Source organism: Taurulus bubalis, assembly GCF_910589615.1.
Source record: "Taurulus bubalis genome assembly, chromosome: 6".
In the NCBI taxonomy this organism is placed as follows: Eukaryota; Metazoa; Chordata; class Actinopteri; order Perciformes; family Cottidae; genus Taurulus; species Taurulus bubalis.
This window is the reverse complement of record NC_136594.1, coordinates 26,298,336-26,317,735: the sequence shown is the minus strand read 5'-3', so window position 1 is coordinate 26,317,735 and position 19,400 is coordinate 26,298,336. Positions and strand designations below refer to the sequence as shown.

The 19,400-nt window shown below is 43.8% G+C and overlaps 1 protein-coding gene across 3 annotated transcripts; it reads right to left on the bottom strand.

Moving 5' to 3' along the window:
- Nucleotides 1–3,945: 3,945 nt before the first annotated feature.
- rhot1b (ras homolog family member T1) lies at nt 3,946–13,473 on the bottom strand (the record flags this gene model as incomplete). Of its 3 annotated transcripts, none has more annotated exons than XM_079220328.1 (20): nt 3,946–5,106; nt 5,702–5,824; nt 6,652–6,854; nt 6,941–7,063; nt 7,285–7,368; nt 7,489–7,619; nt 7,807–7,907; nt 8,877–9,022; nt 9,402–9,486; nt 9,880–10,000; nt 10,153–10,261; nt 10,378–10,476; nt 10,686–10,787; nt 11,497–11,605; nt 11,950–12,002; nt 12,118–12,171; nt 12,263–12,306; nt 12,439–12,520; nt 12,622–12,680; nt 13,437–13,473. In XM_079220328.1, 20 exons carry the CDS (start codon nt 13,471–13,473, stop codon nt 4,989–4,991), a joined length of 1,983 nt encoding a protein of 660 aa, XP_079076454.1. In that variant the 3' UTR covers nt 3,946–4,988. The 3 variants fall into 3 exon arrangements, with proteins under 3 accessions (XP_079076454.1, XP_079076453.1, XP_079076455.1); XM_079220327.1 differs by having other exon boundaries at nt 12,263–12,328; nt 12,452–12,520; XM_079220329.1 differs by lacking the exon at nt 5,702–5,824.
- Between the last annotated feature and the right edge of the window lie 5,927 nt (nt 13,474–19,400).

Here is a 19,400-nt window from a genome sequence, read left to right as displayed (position 1 = left end):
ATGTTATAAATTCTTATTCATCATGTGTCACAAAAACATAATAAACTCTAGGAAGTATCCTAGTTCAGTTCACAGCCCTCATCCGTCTCCTCCACACACCACACCTCCCAAACACCTCCCCCTCTGCCTCCCCTGGTGAGCTGCACAAACACTGAGCTCTCAACATCAAAGGGCTCTTCCAACCCCCCCCCCCCCCCCCCTCCCCCTCTCTCTGTGACGACTGACCAGGTGAGAAGACAGCTGGAGAAACTCCACCAAGACAAAGCTGAAGGACCTGATGGCATCAGCCCCAGGGTCCTAAAGACCTGCGCCACCCAGCTGTCTGGTGTCCTGCAGCACCTCTACAACCTGAGCCTGAGGCAGGAGGAGGTCCCGGTGCTGTGGGAGACGTCGTGCCTGGTCCCTGTCCCGAAGAAGTCGATTCCATCTGGCCTCAATGACTACAGATGGGTTGCCCTCATGATTAGGGTGCTGCACAGGCTGGTCTTGGCTCACCTCCGACCGCAGGTGAAATCATCACTGGACCCTCTGCAATGTGCTTACCAGCCTCATGTGGGAGTGGACGGCGCCATCCTCTACCTGCTGCAACGAGCTCTTCATATGTTTTGTCTGCCAAAATATTGTACAGTAACTAAAGCTGTAAATAAATAAAAATGTAGTGGAGTAAAAGTAACCTCTGAATTATAGCGTACTAGTAGAAGTGGGACATAACGAATAAGTACAAGCACCTCAAATTATTAAGAGCAGCACTTGAGTAAATGCAGTTACATTCCACCACTGCACTTAAAAGTCCTAAAGGCTCAGAGAACAGGGAGTGTTGGCTGTAAACTGACCTCCTCATCCTCCTTCTCCTCATCCTCCTCTTCCTCCTCCTCCTCCTCCTTCTCCGCTACAATCACCAGAATGACGGGTCCCGTTCAGACAAACACCTCGAGACACCACACAGTAGTCAGGAGAAGCGATGTGATGGCGGTGTGGTCTGCAGTGTGTAGGTTGATCCGTACCGTCCAGTGAAACACCCCCAGGTATACAGTATATGTGATAGCATTGCCATGGAAACAATATGGTCAGCTGATATTGTTAGGTCTTGAGGTCTTTTCCTCATTCCCACACAGCAGGGTTAAAGTTGGAGTCTGATATTTTGTTTAAAAAAGGAGCCTGGAGCCATTCTGTACATCAGCGGTCAGAGATCAGCAAGCCGTGGCCAAATGTTGAGATTCTGTATTTCCATGTGGTCTTGTGTGGCTGGAACACGTTTTATGTCATTTTAAGTTATTGTAGCTTCACCCATAATTCTGACACACACAAATATTAGCAGCCTCAAAATAATGTACTTTTACCTCTCAAATAATGATCACCATTCAAACATAGATTTACTGAATATAAGGACTTCAAGGCATCACGCTGAAACCAGAGATACAATGCTTCATAAATTAAACTGTGTATGGAGAGAATGCATAATAGGACTTAGGCTGCAAAATTAAAATCATAATTAGCAAAGTAGATGAATCCATTCATAAATAAACCATGCCACAGTCTCCAAAGGACAGATCACATTCCATCTTTCATATTACAGAGGAGCAAAGGGAATTATTGTCTTGTTAGCTGCAGACTCCAATGGGAATTTCCATTAAAAGCATCGAATTGGACAGAATCAGCTTTGACGTGGCAGCTTTCACAAGTCATGTGCAAACGTCAGCTGCAAAGCTGTGACATGAGAGGCGGAGGAGGCGAGGCAGTGTGAACCAGAAGGAGAGACGAGATGCACGGCAGGAGAAACACCTGCTATGTGGGAAACCGAGCTCATGTGTCCAATACGCTAACAGCTGGGTGTTGCCTCTTCTGTTCTCTGAGCTCTTTGCTGACGGACTCAGGCTGATGCTCGTGATGTGTTCAGCGATCGTAAACTGGATGTTACACACTGTGAATTGTGTAGATTGTCACAATATGTTATTTTCATTCACACAATTGAACTGTCGATGCTGTGGTCCAGTTTGCATTTGTGCCATTATACACTTGGAGTAGCAGAAGCTGGACGTTTCAACCATTACAACTTCTAGCCATTTATCCGTTACTTTTAGTTATTTCAGGTGTTTTTCAGTTACTTTGAACTATTTCAGCCAATCACTATGCAACCATATGCCGTTTATCTACAACTTATCACTAACAGTTTCAATAATGAATCCATAACTCTTTCAACCATTACTCAATCTCAATACTTTTAGCTGCACTGCCTATCTTACCGTTAACTAGCTTTTTAACCCGTTTATTCTTCACGTTCATCAAACTGTGTCAACCTCTCTGCTTGCTAACCTTTACACCTCATTTAGCTGACGCTTTTATCCAAAGCGACTTACAATAAGTGCATTCAACCATGAGAAGAAACTCAGAACAACAAGAATCACGAAAGTATGATTTCTTAAAGAAAGTTTAACTACAAAGTGCTATAGGTAAGTGCCATTTAAGGGCTGCTAAAGTGCTACTACTGTGCTACTTTCTTTATTCAAAGGTGTAGTCGAAAAGTGTTTTTAGTTCATGGCGTAAGATGTAGAGACTTTCTGCTGTCCTTATATCAATGGGGAGCTCATTCCACCATTGAGGAGCCAGGACAGCACATTTATAACGTGTCATGCACTCTGCATGCAGCAGGGTGTCCAGGTGTCCAGCTGATGCCAGGCTGTGCAGTAAACTGCAGTAGTACACACTGAGGTACTCATGGTTGGGAATCACTGCTCTAAGGAAAGGCCTCGCTGTCCTCTTTGTATCACGCACACTTCTTTAGATTACTTCCCCAGTATCACCAGAAGCAGTACTGCAGCGGCTTCATTCTCATGGTAAAGAGGAGTTCTCCTGCAGCACAGTGTTATTTACAGATGCTCATTAGTGAGAAGCAGTGGTGCTTTAAATGTCCTGACAAAGCAGCTGCGCCAGACAATTCAGCTTCAGATGTCCAAATGCAGTGTTTCTTAGAACTTTATCGATTTTCACAAGTTTCACTGTCTCTTGAGAGACCCAGGGTACTGCTTGATTTAACACAATTTGGGGTTGTGCAAGTAAAAGTTTGTGGGCGAGTCAGTCAGTCTAAGGACGGGAGGAGATGAAAATTCAAGGTCAATACTTGTAATCCGCTCATCCCATCCCTCAGGAAGCCCCCCTCACTCAGCCAAAGCTGCTCCAGACTTAAATAGCTTAAATAGAGAGAAGTGACAGACGTGCATTCTTGTGGAACACCGTTTGAGTAAATTAGAATCATCCAAATGATTTGATATTCGGGATGAACTGAAGCATTATTAGCCCAATAATAAAAAGAACAGTGACAAGCCAAGGGTGTTAAATTACAGAGGCATCAGCTCGATGAGCTTATTTTACTCTATGAGTGGCTTTCATTTGGAGAGAGAAGGCGCATTTGTGTAAAGGCAAAATGGGTTTCATATCTTAATCATATCTTGGTACTGTGCTCGATAAACTACTATAAAAGATACTATATCTTAGCCACGAATGTGACATTTTTCTCAAAGTTATTTCTAACACAAGTCCTTGCCATCCGACCCTGCTCCCCATTAGACCGGCTCATGGAAGCTGCTGGTGCATGTTGAAGCATACTCTACATGGCTGACACTGATTTTTTTTCCTCAAGCAATGCTGCCCTCTTGTGTCATTACATGCTTGTTCCTTACTGTCTGAATATAATAAATATGACCTATAGTCTTGTCAGATACAAAAACACATTAGCTCTGATGGTCACAAATAATTTGCAACGCTTCCTTTTCGGTACTTAAAGAATACCGTCTGCATCGTGTTGCAGGCTTCACTGTCCCACAGCTGGTCAGAAACACACAAAACAACCAAACTACCATCACATATTCAGGCAACAGCTGAAAGGAAACTCCATCACACCAGATGTCATACAGATATTTGTTTATTGTAAACTTTTGGAAAGGCAGGGCTGCGTGAATACATCAAACGGAACCAATTGCATGGAAGTTAACATCTGGGGTCACATTATTGCATCGGGTGAGGCGAGCGGGACTCACAGCATGGGCCGTCAAACCCAACTGTGACTCGCCTGGTCTCGTTTTCAGCACTCTTGACTACAACCCCTGGATTATTGGGAAGCTGGAAAGCAATGTGGAGCAGTCGGCATGGTGGTTCTTTTGTACAGTGAGTCTTAAAACGCTGGAATGTGATAGGAAGTTCAGAAGCATGCAGATACAAAAATGTACAGAGAGAGAGAGAGAGAGGCTAACTCTTCCACACGCTCACATCCGATGATCAAACTTCCTGCTAAGACGTACAAATGTATAAAAGAAAAGACTGTGCATCCAACTGTTTGGGGCCTCAAAAGCAAACTGATTGTTGTGATTGTGAATATCTTCGCTATCGTCTGTGTGAGTTCATAATCAGGCTGTTGAGCTAACGACACTTTTGCATCCAGAGTGTTGAGTGGGAATCAGACGTGGCTCTTTTGAACAAAGACAAATAAATGGACAGTCTACTATATTATACATACTATTTACACACAGCTCAGTCTAATAAAAGCATCGACGTTATTGCAAACCTCACAGCTGACAGAGTCCTTCCATTTCATTCAGCAAGCAACCCCCCCAAAAAATAGCTATATACGTACTACCTCATGTTATCACTACGGCGCATCAGCAGCGTGCCCTCATTTTTAATATAAATATAGATATATTACTTTGCAGACATTTGAAAACAAACAGATTAAGGATATTAGCGATTTTGTTACAAAATTAAATATTGTTCCGTTTTTATTTTATAAAAAAAAGAAATTGACAATGGAAGGAAAATGCAAGAAAAAAGAAAAAGAAAGGAATGTTTGTTAAGGTAAGCTTTGACACATTTTTCCTTCCCACCAAAACAACAATGACATATTTTGATTTACTAAACGCAAAGTGGAAAACCTAATGCCGTGACGGGTCCAAATAGCTCTACGTGTACCGTGGGCCAGAGCGGGTTGGACCCGGGGATCACCGGGACTTGAGCAGCACCTTGTACATGGCGAAGCCCAGCACGGCACACACCGTGGCCCCGACGCTGGTTCTCAGCCAGAAGGTCGAGCTCTTCAGGTCTGCTTGGCTGAGATGTCTGTGAAACAGAGACAGAGAGAGAGAGAGACATCAATACAGAGAAGGGGAGGACAATTAAGAGTACAGAGATAAAAAGACGAGGTGTCGCTGGAGAGGATGAAGTGAAAATAAATAAGACGAGCCAAAAGCAAACATGGGTGAAAAGACGGAGCGGGGCTGCAGCCTCGACGCATGCTGAAGAAAAGAAGACAGTTAAACAGATGACGAACGTGCAGGATGGAGGTTATGACACGGGACGGCAAGACCAGAAATCAGCTCATCGGTCAGATGAGGCGCCGTGTGGCACGAGCAAAGACAACAAGGAAGTTGACGCCAACGCCAACTCCATGACAATGAGACCGAGATCAGAATAGAAAAGTGCATGCTGTCAATCGTACTGTAGGGAGACGGAAAATTAAGATATCAGAAGGATTTTTCAGATGGAAGATGACAAAGTAAAAGGAGGAAATGATGATGGAGAAAATGTGTGCGACTTTCTACTCTAATATTTGAAAAGTCGGTGCCTCAAAAATACAACAACTTGAGGAGAAATGAACGTGACGAGCTTCAAGAGAGCGGATGCACAGAGCGGGCGGTAAAAAGGCGAGGAGGACCTTCGGAGAACAACAGCGTAGAGTTTGGCCCTGACCGTCTGCAGCAGCTCAGAGTTGAGGAAGTTCTGACACAAGCAGAAGGTGCACCGGTTACAAGTACACATGCAGCGCAACCGGGCGTGGCTGAGGAGAGAGACGGAAGACAAAAACACCGACACACAGTTTGTATTATTTTTTTTAAAACACACAGGAGGAAGAAATGCATAAGATAAGAGGAAACTAGCAGAAGAAGAAAGAAAAGGCATCCCATCTGTACACAGGATGTCCTGCCATTCACGAGCCAGCTGCAGAAACAACTGCAATCCCCTCATTCATACGCTATTAGGAACACTAGTGAGTGATGTACGGGAGCCCCGAGACGCAAGAAAACAAATTATAAATTCTGCTCATCCATTTTCTTAAGTATGATCTGAATAGTTTTCTCTCCTGTGTTTATGACTTAAGAAAAAGGTTTTGGAAAGTGATTTTTCAAGTTCATTCATGTTTTCTTCCAGGTTAGTTTTAACTTCTCCATGCGCTCTAAAAACAAAGTACATATATCGTGTGTTAGAAAGTTATGAAAATTAAAACCGACTTGGAAACGTTTCTAGTCCTATTTAGAAGATGAGGTAGTGGTGCACTTCAGCCTCTTGTTACTGAGATGAGTACTACAACAACAAACACTTGATTGGATTTTGATTTGATGATCCTACCAAACAAAACATATATTGTCACCCGCTTTCCCAGATAACGTCTTGTTTAAAAGAATAAGTAAAGATTATCCTACTAAAACCTATTTTTTCACCTGTTCTGAATTCATAAAAACACAAAAGAGACCGAGATCATCATAATTCAGGGCTTCAATAGTGATGATTTCATCATACAGAGTTTTACTTTGCTTGGACCCCTAAAGGAACCAAAAATGACACGTGCAAGGTCAACCAATCCAGGGGAAGCGTCTCCATACTCACGGGTACATGGCCATAGTGGTCAGCTTGGTGTAGATGTCTCTGCTGGGTGCCGCTGTTGTGTTACAGGTGAAGGACTGGGGATGTGGCAGCTTGTGCCTCCTGCAGAACTCCAGAGGACTGCAGCCGTACATCTGTTTGATCTCCGGCAGGTCCGACTTGGCTGCAATCATCATGCATGGAATCTTGCTGTCCAGGAAGTATTGCTGAGGACGGAAAGAGAGCGACGGTCGCGGTTAAGGTGCCGCTTGTCTTCCGATATAATGCGTGTTGTTGGTTTTTACGGTTTTACCTTGAAGACTTTGGCGCAGTACTCGAAGGAGTAAGGGTTGCTGACGTCATAGACCAGGCAGACGATGTCACAGGCCAGATCGCCGTCAGACAGGTAGTCGAAGTCAGGGAACACTTCATGAAGCTGAGAGGAGGGAGGTAGAAGACCACGGCTGAGTTTCAACAGCAGTCACATGCTCACGTACAATTTGCCATATTTCATTTATGAATTGTAAACCCAGCCGGCTCGCATGTGCTTTCAGTCGCAGTGCAGTGTGAAGATTAGATGAACAGCCAGGTGAGCACAGCCACCCTCCGGCTGGTCCACAGCATTGTAGTAATGAAAGAGGTATCTTTGAAACTCACAAGAAGGTATTTCTCCTGGCCGTAAACATAGGTTGTGCTGATGGCATAGTAGGATCTGTGTTCCTCTCGGATGGTTTTTTGGCGCTGAGAGGAGAGAAGACACATCACGACGAAGCAGATCAGGACATAAAACCATGATTGAAAGCAGCAGTGTTAGCAGGATTAGATACTAAGTGAGAAGCATCTGGTTTTGTTTCTGTTTACCACGTAGTTTCTACCCAGGAACGCTTGCAGGAAGCCGGTCTTGCCGCTGCCAATGTCTCCAAAGACATTACAGCGGAAGACGCTGCGCTGGGTCTGCTTCTTCTGCAGGTCAATCTTCTTATCTCTGGTCACTGTGCAGGAGGTCAGAGGGTCAGAGGGTCAGTTCAGACGGCTGCCGTACGCAACACATGCCTGCAGTCAGTCAGCCACATTCAGATTCAACGTATAATGTATATGTCAACGATATTTGTGATATCCCAATAAACCTGTATACAGATCAAAGATGTAAGAAGTTGTGACTATTGTTGTGTAATTCACCTGTAATCCCTGATGCTTGGGACTCCTGCTCAGCAATTATTGAGTAACCGAAGTAACCCAAATACTCCAGGCACCGTTGGACATCCAGGTATGTTGTTAACCTGAACGAAACACAATATGAGAAACCAATGTGACAGAGATTGTGTTAAATACATACGCAGAGGTAAATCATTTGAAAATAGTTTATTATACACACGAAAAAAATAGTTGAAAGATATGTGTAAAATTCTAACTAAGTTTGATACCTAGTTTTGTATCTGTTCACAAATCAGACAATTGGTGTCATCTTTTCAGCCCATTAAGTTCAGGGTCCCCATGTTAGACACAGCATCCTTTGTTATACTGCCAGCAGAGGGCACCAGAGCCCAGAATAAAACAATATATCTAAAAACACCTTCATTAAAGCACCCTGGAGCCAATTTTGGCTCTAGACTTTTTTTCTTTTTCCTGTGTTTGAGCCGTCGTAAGAACCCTAAATTAATTCCAATACTTGTGTGTATGTAAAAAAAAATGTATATCTGCAAAAGAAACACGTTTAAAAGATATTTTGACCATAACTATGAACATCCAGCACGATATGAGCAAGATTTCCCAAAAATGCCTCCTCGAGCCTCGGTGACAAAAATCATATCAGAACACAGCATGTGTGTGTTCAAAGGAGTTTCAGTCAAAAAACTGTGTCGCTCGGTTAAAAAATTGAGTTCACGTAAATACTTAAACTTAACGGTTACTTTAATTATGTTTCACACCAGATGTATCTTCTCACAAGGGTTGCGGTATTGTAGCAATTTAAATGAAGTTAAACAACGATGTGGTTCCGGAGATAATATGTTGTTGTTTTTTGTCTGATAATAGGCGCAGGGGGATTTTCGCACCCTGTTTTTAAAGGGTTAACAAGAAAGAGCCGGCAGAACTCTAACAGCACAATACATTACACATATATAACTAATGTTTAGGGTAATGGCATTATCAACATATAATGACATTCTAAGCTTTATTTGGAAAAACTAAATAGAAGCTTTGAATGTAAAAAAAAAAAAGAAGACATAACTAAACGAGTCTCCACTTACGTCCACTGGGAGAGAAATCCCTGGTAGGTGATCCAGCCCTGCTCGTTAGTGCAAACTGTATTATTGACATCTGGACCCCAGGGCATGTAGGGGAACACATCAAACAGGTCCCGCGTCTCTTCTGGTGACAAGGCACAGTCACGGTCCTGATGAACGCAAAAGGTCGGTTACTGTTCGGGATGGCGAGCGACGGCAAACTAAGAAAAATGCTCAAGGCAGGAAATGTGTCATCTTTACCCGAGTAAACAAATATGACGGACTGGAGCAGACGCTCACAGAAGGACACTAATCACTACATGGTACAAGCTGCCACCTTTCCCCTCCTTGACTTTCACTCTAACCTAATTCCTCGGTCAATCCCTCCCCGGTCACAACGCGCTAAGTCACGCCTCAGCAGGTGGTCGGCGTCGGCCACGCCGGTGTATTTTGGTTTCGTGCAGCGATCCGTACTGAGCAGCTTTCTGTGAAAGCCTCTCCGGGGCAGAGGGTAAAGTAAATACAGAACCGGGTTCACAGGAACCGCACCTTGTCATGTTTGTCAAAGACGCTCTGGAGGAAGAGGTAGGCGTTGTGGTTGAGCTCTGTGGTGCAGTCTGGAGGGAGCTTCAGTCTGGAGACAGACATGTGGAGCAAAGGGAGTTATGGTCAATGAGCAGAACACACGATGAACGCAGAAAACTGTTCGACAAAAGAGGAGAGCGGTTTTAATTTGCTTCGTGGTCCTCAGTAGAATTATTTGTGTAGGTGTGGTGAAAATGTGCAAAAAACTAAAGTATTATGTAAAGTACTGAAGCTATTATCTCATTTGAGGGCTTAACAGTGCCGAGTTTAATCAAAATGAGCAAAAAGGCTAGAAGAAGATGTTTAAATTGAACCAAAAAGGGAACTTTGTGTTTGAGGAAGGTACAGTATTACCCTCTAAAGAGTAACAGTGAGGGAAATAATGAGGCTTTTATTAAAAGGATGGAGTTGATGCTGCGTCTGTAAAAGAAGAAAAACTCACGGAGGGAAGAGGTAGTCCTGATTTAACTCCAGGTCATCGTCGTAGCCGAACCTCCTCAGCACCGTCCACGTGGTTTCATGGCGACCTCGCTGGATGAACAGAGTGTGGAGGAACAGGAAGCCTGGAGAAGAATATCACAGAAATATTAACAACACGATCCGGGAATAATGTGACATGTAAACACGAGGAGGAGGAGGAGGAGGAGGAGGAGGAGGAGGAGGAGGAGGAGGAGGAGGAGGAGGAGGAGGAGGAGGAGAATCCGTGCGTTCCTACCCGTCAGAGTGAGTCCGTTGTCACACACTCCGTCGCTCAAATTCTTCCTCACCACATTTTTGACGTCCTCCAGCGCCTGAGACTCTAGTGGGGTGTTGAAGCACGTCCGCTGTGAGCGATCAGACATTGTTGTCGTCAAGAAGAGCCAAAGACTTTTTTATTTTCTTTACATTTTATAAACCCATTGTTAACTCTGTCAGCTACAACAGTCATGAGTCAACTTACCTGGAAGAAATTGAGCTCGTTATCGTTGAGAATCCCATCGTTGTCCAGGTCGGACACTTTGAAGATTCGAGTCAGGGCTTTGACACAAAGGGACTTCATCTGGGATCAAAAGGGACATTTTAATTAAAATGTTCTTTTGACAAATGCACTTTGTAATTCACCTGCTGAAATTTGACGATGTATTCCGCTTTCAGAGATAACTCTCAAATGGAGATTCATACGCTTTTTTCTCTTGATGTAAAACAAGCCGACCATCTGCATCACGAAAACAGTGGCGCAGAATTCACACATTATATTTCTGCTCTTACGTCTTTTCTCTCGGGACAGTAAAGAGGACCTGTGGGGTGCAGCACTGCCTTTTGGGCGTAGTAGAACAGCTCCGAGATGTTCTTCAGGTTCTTTGCTGAGCACTATAAAGAAAAGGAACAAGGGGGTTTTATCATAATTATATATATATATATATATATATATATATATATATATATATATATATATATATATATATATATATATATATATAGACTGTTTATACCAATACGCTCTATAACGCCGTGTAAATACCCATGTGGCAATAAAACACCTTTGCAACTCTGTGAAAATGCAGTGTCCTGGCAAAGCCTGGCAATCCCTGTTTGTGTGTGTGTGTGTGTGTGTGTGTGTGTGTGTGTGTGTGTGTGTGTGTGTGTGTGTGTGTGTGTGTGTGTGTGTGAGCTAAGTCAGGGTCAGATGGGGTATTAGCACACCTGATCTGTCTGAGCGACACGCCTGCTTTAATGAATCAGGCTGGAAAAAATAAACATCCAGGTCACGACGGGTGTAAAGTATTTACATCGTTGTTGTAAACTCTGAATGAGCAAAACAGCTTCTTTCATGGAAGGGAGAAACTAGAATCATCGCCTCGTGGTTGTTTGCCTCCAACAACCAGTAAAGTTGCAGTTCACATCCGTGTCATATTGTCGTCCTTTTTGACATTTTATGTGAAGTGTGAAGTATTGTGTTACAGCCCAAAACAAGTGACCTTTGACCTTTCAAATTATATTCAGTTCAACTGAACTTTGTGCCATTTTTAAGAATATTTTTCACACCATCTTAAGTGTCTTCAGTGGGCTTCTCTCTCACCTCGACGCAAGTCTCTATCTCGCTGTGCTGGTTCATGATGGGCAGTATGGTCTCCATGCTGCTGTGTTCCACCAGGTCCGACTTGTTCCCCACCAGGATCAGAGGAACCCTGAACCACACACACACTTTTATTTCCAAGAATAAAATAAAATAATTTGATCTTTTCATGTACTTTAGTATAGTATAGTGTAGTATAAGAGAAGCTGTGACTCATTTCACCGTGAAAACAGAACAACACAAAAACGGAGCATGAAGCTGAATCTTCTCATTTAAAAAAAATGCTGTTTCCACTTCGGCTCTCTGCTTACAGAGAAGCACTTGTGAGGCACTTTCCACCCCGTGACTGTAAGTCACCACCTCAAACCACCAGCAGAAGGACCGGCCTCTTCACCTCATGTTTCATTCTCCAAAGCTGAGCTGACAAAGAAAACTCATTTTTAGACAAGTTCCCACCTGCTGTCCTTGTCCGTGTTCTCAGTAATGAGGGGGATCCAGTGGCTCGTCACCTATGGAAAACAAAAAGGTAGCGAGGATTCAAATGGGACAGATCATCATCCAGGTTTTATGGTTTCATTGCAACACAAACTAATTATGGAAATGCCAGGCGCGGTGGCAGCTCACCTTCTCAATGGACGTCTTGTTGTTGACAGCGTAGACAATGCAAATCACATTTGCCTGCGAGAGAGAGACCAACAAAGACACCGTTAGGCTTTCCACCTGAACTCAGCACTTCTCTCTAACAGGGCAGCGGGAGGCGCTGACTGACCTTGGAGATCTCCTGAAACAACTGCTCGTCGGTCTGCTCCGCCTCTGCAGGAGGAAGATGCGTGGACTGCAGTTAAAAACCAGGAAAGTGCTCGAGACATTCAACTTTGTACACGGCAAATGTCACCACAATTCAATGCAATGTAATCCCAAGAAACAGTCGTGGGCTTGAGGTACCCGAGTAGTCCACGATGTGTGTGGGAACCCTCTCCGGCGTGACGTCTGCAGGTATGGTGATTTCCTCAGCTCGGTAGGGAACCTGGGAGAAACGGAACATGGTCACGTACGTCACGCAGACACGTGTACGACCAGTTCGTCGCGCGTTCTCCAACTCCTGACAGAATAATCATTCATCCGTACCACTTTGGGGAACTCCTCGCTCACCAGCGACATGATGAGAGACGTCTTCCCCACTTTGGCTGTCGAAAGGAGGAAGAGGAGTGAGAGTTCAGTGCAAACGAGACGGATGCCACCACATTCGACTTAATAAATCATGACAATTCATTTCGTATTGTAGCCGTGGGGGACATCATTTAGTGATTCATCATGAAAATGAGAAGAGCTCAAAAAGCTATTCAGGCCCTTTGACTGGGACACGGATTCCCAATTACAGACTGTTTTCTTCCTTTATGGTCGCACTGTGAATGCCAGCTTTCATGCCGGCTCTGTTTTTAAACTACTGGCCTTCTCCACGTCCAATAAGATGCAAACTACTGTTAATAAAAGTGTGAAAACAACATCATTCTGGAAGCAGCTGAGCAATACACCCTTTCTTCAGGGGATGATCTTTCTTTCTGGAGGTCACTTCCTGAAAAAGCTCAATGACATTCCATGAATTCAACGACCAGAGAAACCCAGAGGCATGGAGAAGTCAGCAAGAGTTTCAAAGAGCTTTCTTCTAGGCTGCAAAATGATGCACATTTATTTGACTTTGCTGGGGGACTGTAGTGTTTTAAATGTTCTCATCAGGGGAAACATGAGACAATACGCTTGCAATACCTCTAAATTATCTACCGACTGTTTTAGAAAGCCACCGCTGATGCAGGGCCATGTCTGCTCCTCATGATATGCAGCGATGCCACTACGGTACAAACAGAGGCTGTAACGGTCACAATGGGGACGAGAGGACTGCAGACAGCGCAACAACCCTGCGGGCAGCACACGGCTTCACTTACACTCTCCCACTAATAATATCCGCACGTCCTTGCGCATCCTCGTCTTCGGCGTCGACAAACTCGGTGAGCGGGCTCGCGCTGCACATCGATGCTGCCGCCTGGCTGAAGGACACCAGCAGCCAGCTCTCCTCGGCCCGCCTCGCTTGCTAACGGCTACCGTCGCATGTCAGCTCCGGGTCCCGCTGCGTCGCGACAGACGGCCGCTGCGCCGCTCAGACGAGCTGCACGAGCCGGGAGATACACCGGAGTAACGCGGGGCTTTCAGTATTCCTCCTCCTCGGTACGCGGGCTGTCAGTGCCGCCGTGTTGAGCAGCTAACACTCACACACACCTCACACACACACACACACACCGACTGTTGGCGCGTCAGAAGCTCCTGCTTTACGACACGCCCCCTCTGACCGGAAGAGGCGAGCAAAGATCGTATATTCGTGACAGAATCCCATCACCATCTAATCCTATGATTCCATCCCGCACGTGAGAGCGTTTGCAGTATTATTTTAAAGTGAGGAATACAATGTAATAAAATGTGACTTAAAAGCTGAGAGGGAGCGGGAGAGGAAAGAGAGACAGGAGGAAATGAGGAGGGAGAGGGAGTGTATGAATGAGGAGAGAAAGAGGGAGAGGGAAGAGAGAGAAGCAGAGAGAAAGAGAGATAGAGAGGAGAAAGAAAAGGAGATGGCAAACATGATGAATACAATGAAGGAACAGCATCAAAGGGAACTGAGAGAAGGAAAAGAACAGGTGCAGTCAAAGTATGAAGAAGAGGCCTGAGAGGAAGCTGAGGAGTTTAATCCATTATATCCTCTGAATGATAAATGATGAATTACTAGTTATTGGTAGACAAAAAATAGATGACGCAATCAACGAATTAGGAAAAGCAATTAAGGGATAGTTTACATTCTGATTGTCTCAGGCATCTAAAATACAGAAGAAGCCTCCAGAAGCTCCACTGAGGAAAATATGAAATACAAATGATTTCATCCACAGAAATATAATCTATTCCCTGTTTTATTTACCAGGATTAATGACAATGAAAGTCATTTTGCTGAAGTAGAGCCAGAGATTATTGGCTAGTCAGACATAGGTGAGTGTATATATATATATATATATATATATATATATATATATATATATATATATATATATATATATATATATATATATATATATATATACACACACACTCACCTAAAGGATTATTAGGAACACCTGTTCAATTTCTCATTAATGCAATTATCTAATCAACCAATCACATGGCAGTTGCTTCAATGCATTTAGGGGTGTGGTCCTGGTCAAGACAATCTCCTGAACTCCAAACTGAATGTCAGAATGGGAAAGAAAGGTGATTTAAGCAATTTTGAGCGTGGCATGGTTGTTGGTGCCAGACGGGCCGGTCTGAGTATTTCACAATCTGCTCAGTTACTGGGATTTTCACGCACAACCATTTCTAGGGTTTACAAAGAATGGTGTGAAAAGGGAAAAACATCCAGTATGCAGCAGTCCTGTGGGCGAAAATACCTTGTTGATGCTAGAGGTCAGAGGAGAATGGGCCGACTGATTCGAGCTGATAGAAGAGCAACTTTGACTGAAATAACCACTCGTTACAACCGAGGTATGCAGCAAAGCATTTGTGAAGCCACAACACGCACAACCTTGAGGCGGATGGGCTACAACAGCAGAAGACCCCACCGGGTACCACTCATCTCCACTACAAATAGGAACAAGAGGCTACAATTTGCAAGAGCTCACCAAAATTGGACAGTTGAAGACTGAAAAAATGTTGCCTGGTCTGATGAGTCTCGATTTCTGTTGAGACATTCAGATGGTAGAGTCAGAATTTGGCGTAAACAGAATGAGAACATGGATCCATCATGCCTTGTTACCACTGTGCAGGCTGGTGGTGGTGGTGTAATGGTGTGGGGGATGTTTTCTTGGCACACTTTAGGCCCCTTAGTGCCAATTGGGCATCGTTTAAATGCCACGGCCTACCTGAGCATTGTTTCTGACCATGTCCATCCCTTTTTGGCCACCATGTACCCATCCTCTGATGGCTACTTCCAGCAGGATAATGCACCATGTCACAAAGCTCCAATCATTTCTAATTGGTTTCTTGAACATGACAATGAGTTCACTGTAATAAAATGGCCCCCACAGTTACCAGATCTCAACCCAATAGAGCAGGGGTGTCAAACTCATTTTAGTGAAGGGGCCACATGCTGCCCATTTGGTCTCAAGTGGGCCGGACCAGTGAAATCCCAGCATAATAACGCATACATAATGACAATATTTCTCTATGTTTAAATCATTGGTGAAGGTTTTTTACGGTCCCTATTTTAAGGTCTTTCTACAATAAACTAGAAACATAAAGACCAAACATTCAGACATCAGACCACTGTTTATCTGCCTGGGCTCTCCTCTGCAGATTCCCTCGCAGTTGAGCAATAGTTTTAGTAATGTCAGTGTTACAATGAATTGCGGAAAAAAAGCATTAATTTCCAACCCTTTATTCAAAAACAGAACTGACAGTGCAAAACATCTTCAGAAAGTGCACAAACAGGTTGCTCCTTAAACATCCCTGAGCTGTTAATTAAAACAAAATAAAAAATGGACTAACACCAAAAACATACACATGTATGCTTTAAATAAATGCCAAATATATAGGCATGTGAGTCCTTTTTACTGTAATTGATCTCCTTGGAGCAGAGGCTGCTTTAGCATACCATGCTTTATCAATATGTATGAAACACTGGGACAGTGGGAAGCTGTACTGCTCCTCTCACGTCTGTTTTGACCTCCATCTCCAGCTCCACTTCATCTCAGCCCTGCATCAAGCTGCTCTGCATATAGAGCGTCCTCTTCCTTAAACTATTTCATTCACATCACCTGATCAATATCTGGGCCTCTTATGACCACAACGTTGTTGGCTAAGCCCAACTACGTGATTTGATTAATTCTACTTTGAGTCAAAAAATAAAAAACCTGCAGCCAGATCCGCCGGTGTGCCGGTTTAACGTTAACGAGTGACAGCGTGAACTGAACCAGACCGGGGGGTGACGGCATGTCATCACCTTACGGGTTTTTCCTTTAAGACTGAACTGTAACGGAACATAAAGTAACTTTAACGTCAATGCACAACCCAAACACGTTAGCTAAACCTTGCAAGCCAACCAGCGTCCATTAAAAACAAGTTTGAGGGAAATGAGGACGCTGTAGACATCTTAATGGAATGGATGAAATGGTGTTGACTCAGTGCATAATGTTGTATCTGTGCTATTACGCTCTCTGTGAAACTAGTTTAAGGAAAAACGACTTTTATCTCTGAAAGTTTACAAAAATCATACTGTCCTGGCTCATTACTGACTATTACATGATTATTTTTTTTTCCTAATAACGCACTATGTTTTGATAATGAGTATTTCTAATTCAGATACAGATTCTGAATATGCTTTGGTGAAATTTAGATGTTATATTTGTTATGACAAATACATTCAACACATGTCTGACATTGATCATGTCAACAATTTGAAACACTGGAGATGTATGTGTTATACATGTTACCTGAAATGAACCCCAGCACGTTGTGCAGCCTCCGGAGTGACCAGAAGGGGGCGACAGCGGACTGTCTGTAATACTTACAGACTATTGACTGAGGATCACGTTCACCCGAACTTTAATCTCATTGTTTCATTTTGAAAACGTGCAATGACTCTCAAATGTTTCATTGATCTATTTAGGCCGACAGTATGTACCTGACAATACTCTTTGATCCAGACCTCTGTTTGTTGCAAAGTAAAAATATAAATGTACCATGTAGTTATTTTCTATGTATTTCTTTATTTTGTTATGCCTCCAGTGTTGGTAAAGTCTATATGTTCATTTTTAAATAAGTTGCAAAAAGTTATATACATGATAATAATGATATTAATTAATTAAGTTCCCACATTGTTTCCCCCTTATATATTAAGGTCACATCTTGTTCCCTTGCACCTACATGTATCATTACCTTCTGTTCTGGTACACAATCATTAAAGATTACAAATGTTTATGAGTACATTTAAATAAAATTGGGAAGAATTATACTGCACGTTGCTGGCCGTTCCTCCATTTTATTTATAGCAACATGTAATATTACGAGTATCAATACTTAACAGTAATAACAGTAATGCCTTTGAGTCAAATGGAAATCCAAACAATATTTATTGTACATAAAGTGTCATACATTGAATTAAATCAGACATGTTATCATATTGTTTCTCATATAAAGATATATCTAGAAGAACATTGAACATTTATTGAATTGTGCTACTCAGTAAATAAACGGTATAAATACTGTACATACAGGTTACATGAACATACTGTATTCCATGTGACAAATTAAATACTTTAAAACGTTCAGAATGATTATTTCTCGTTCAGCCTGAACTGTCAGTCTCCTTCTGGATTTCTGAGCAGATGCAAACAGCTGCTGACAGCGTCCTGTGTGTGGAAGGATCTTCCTGAACCCTCCAGCCCAGAAGAAGCAGATGGATACAAACTGCATCCTCTGTGCTGGTGGGGACGGGACGCTCCTCGTCCTCTCGGCTGGTGGGTGGAGCAGGTGGCGTCGGGGTGGAGGGGCAGGGAGGACCGTACTCACTGGGTCTCTGACTCTCTGAGGTCTGAGAGGGGTTCAGGTCTCCTGTGGGTCTGGGTCGTCCTGGGATGACGGGTTGGTTGACCTCCACCCTCAGCTGCCCCAAGAGTGAGACCTGAGGAGTCCTGCCCTGTGAGACAAAAACACAAGAGATGAATACATTTGAACTCAACTACACAACCTTTACATTGTGTTGAATCTGGCCTCCAATGATGGAATCATATCACTGATCCTTCTGTAGTCCTGGAGAGGGATTACTTACTCAGCCCACTGAAAGAAAGGCGACCGCCGCTCTCCATCTGGTCCTGTGGTCCTCCATCCTTCTCATCTGCTCCGTCATCAAGGAGACCCTGGATGTTGCTTCCTGTATCACGGCCGTCGATTCCTGAGTAAAAGAGACTTGGAGACTTTTCTTAACGTTAGTAGTTTTTACCACACATCTGTCTGGTTCAGCCACCTTCACCTAACTATGAAAATAAACAGAGAGAGTAAAATTAACAATCTTTGAATAACTGTTAAGTGACACTTTTAGGGGACTTGTGTTATTGCTGGTATCAAGTGTTGTTCTGGGAAACACTTTACACTTTATAAAGAAAAATACACAACAGAATAACAACCTTTCACAGTTTCACAGACTTAATGCCGAGAATACGAACACAGCTTCAACTGCAGTCGTACAGAGACCGGATAGCCCGTTGCAACGGGTCCAGCTCCCCATACTCCTGCAGCACCTCCCACAAAGGTCTGGACTCCCAAGTCCAAACTCCAAAGTACACAACTGAGGGCGGAGCTTCTTCAAACCTCTGCTGCAGGATGCTACCTATTGCCAACCCCGCCAGACGCGAGGGAAGGCTGTCTGGTGCTTTATCGGTCCTGCCAGACATAAAGGTTTTACAATCCTGCAGCAAACAGGCTGTCGGTCTCAATCCAAGTCGCTGTCCTCATCCCTCTGCCAGTGTCTTCTGTTTGTGGAGGATCCAAGGCCAGACTTGGAGGGCGCAGCCTCTTCTGATCTCTGGGGGACTGGGGGCACCACGCCAAAAGAGAGGGTGAAAAGATATGAAGTGAGAAGGGACTTGGAAACTGCAGATCCTGCCAGAAACTCTGAGTTGGGAACTGCTGGGAGAGAGGGTCATCTTCATCTTTTTCTTCCTCCTCAGCGAAGCTTCTTCAGGATGTTCTGCACCAAAACCTCTGCTGCAGGATGCTACCTATTGCCAACCCCGCCAGACGCGAGGGAAGGCTGTCTGGTGCTTCATCAGTCCTGCGAGACTTAAAGGTTTGACAATCCTGCAGGAAACAGGCTGTCGGTCTCAATCCGAGTCGCT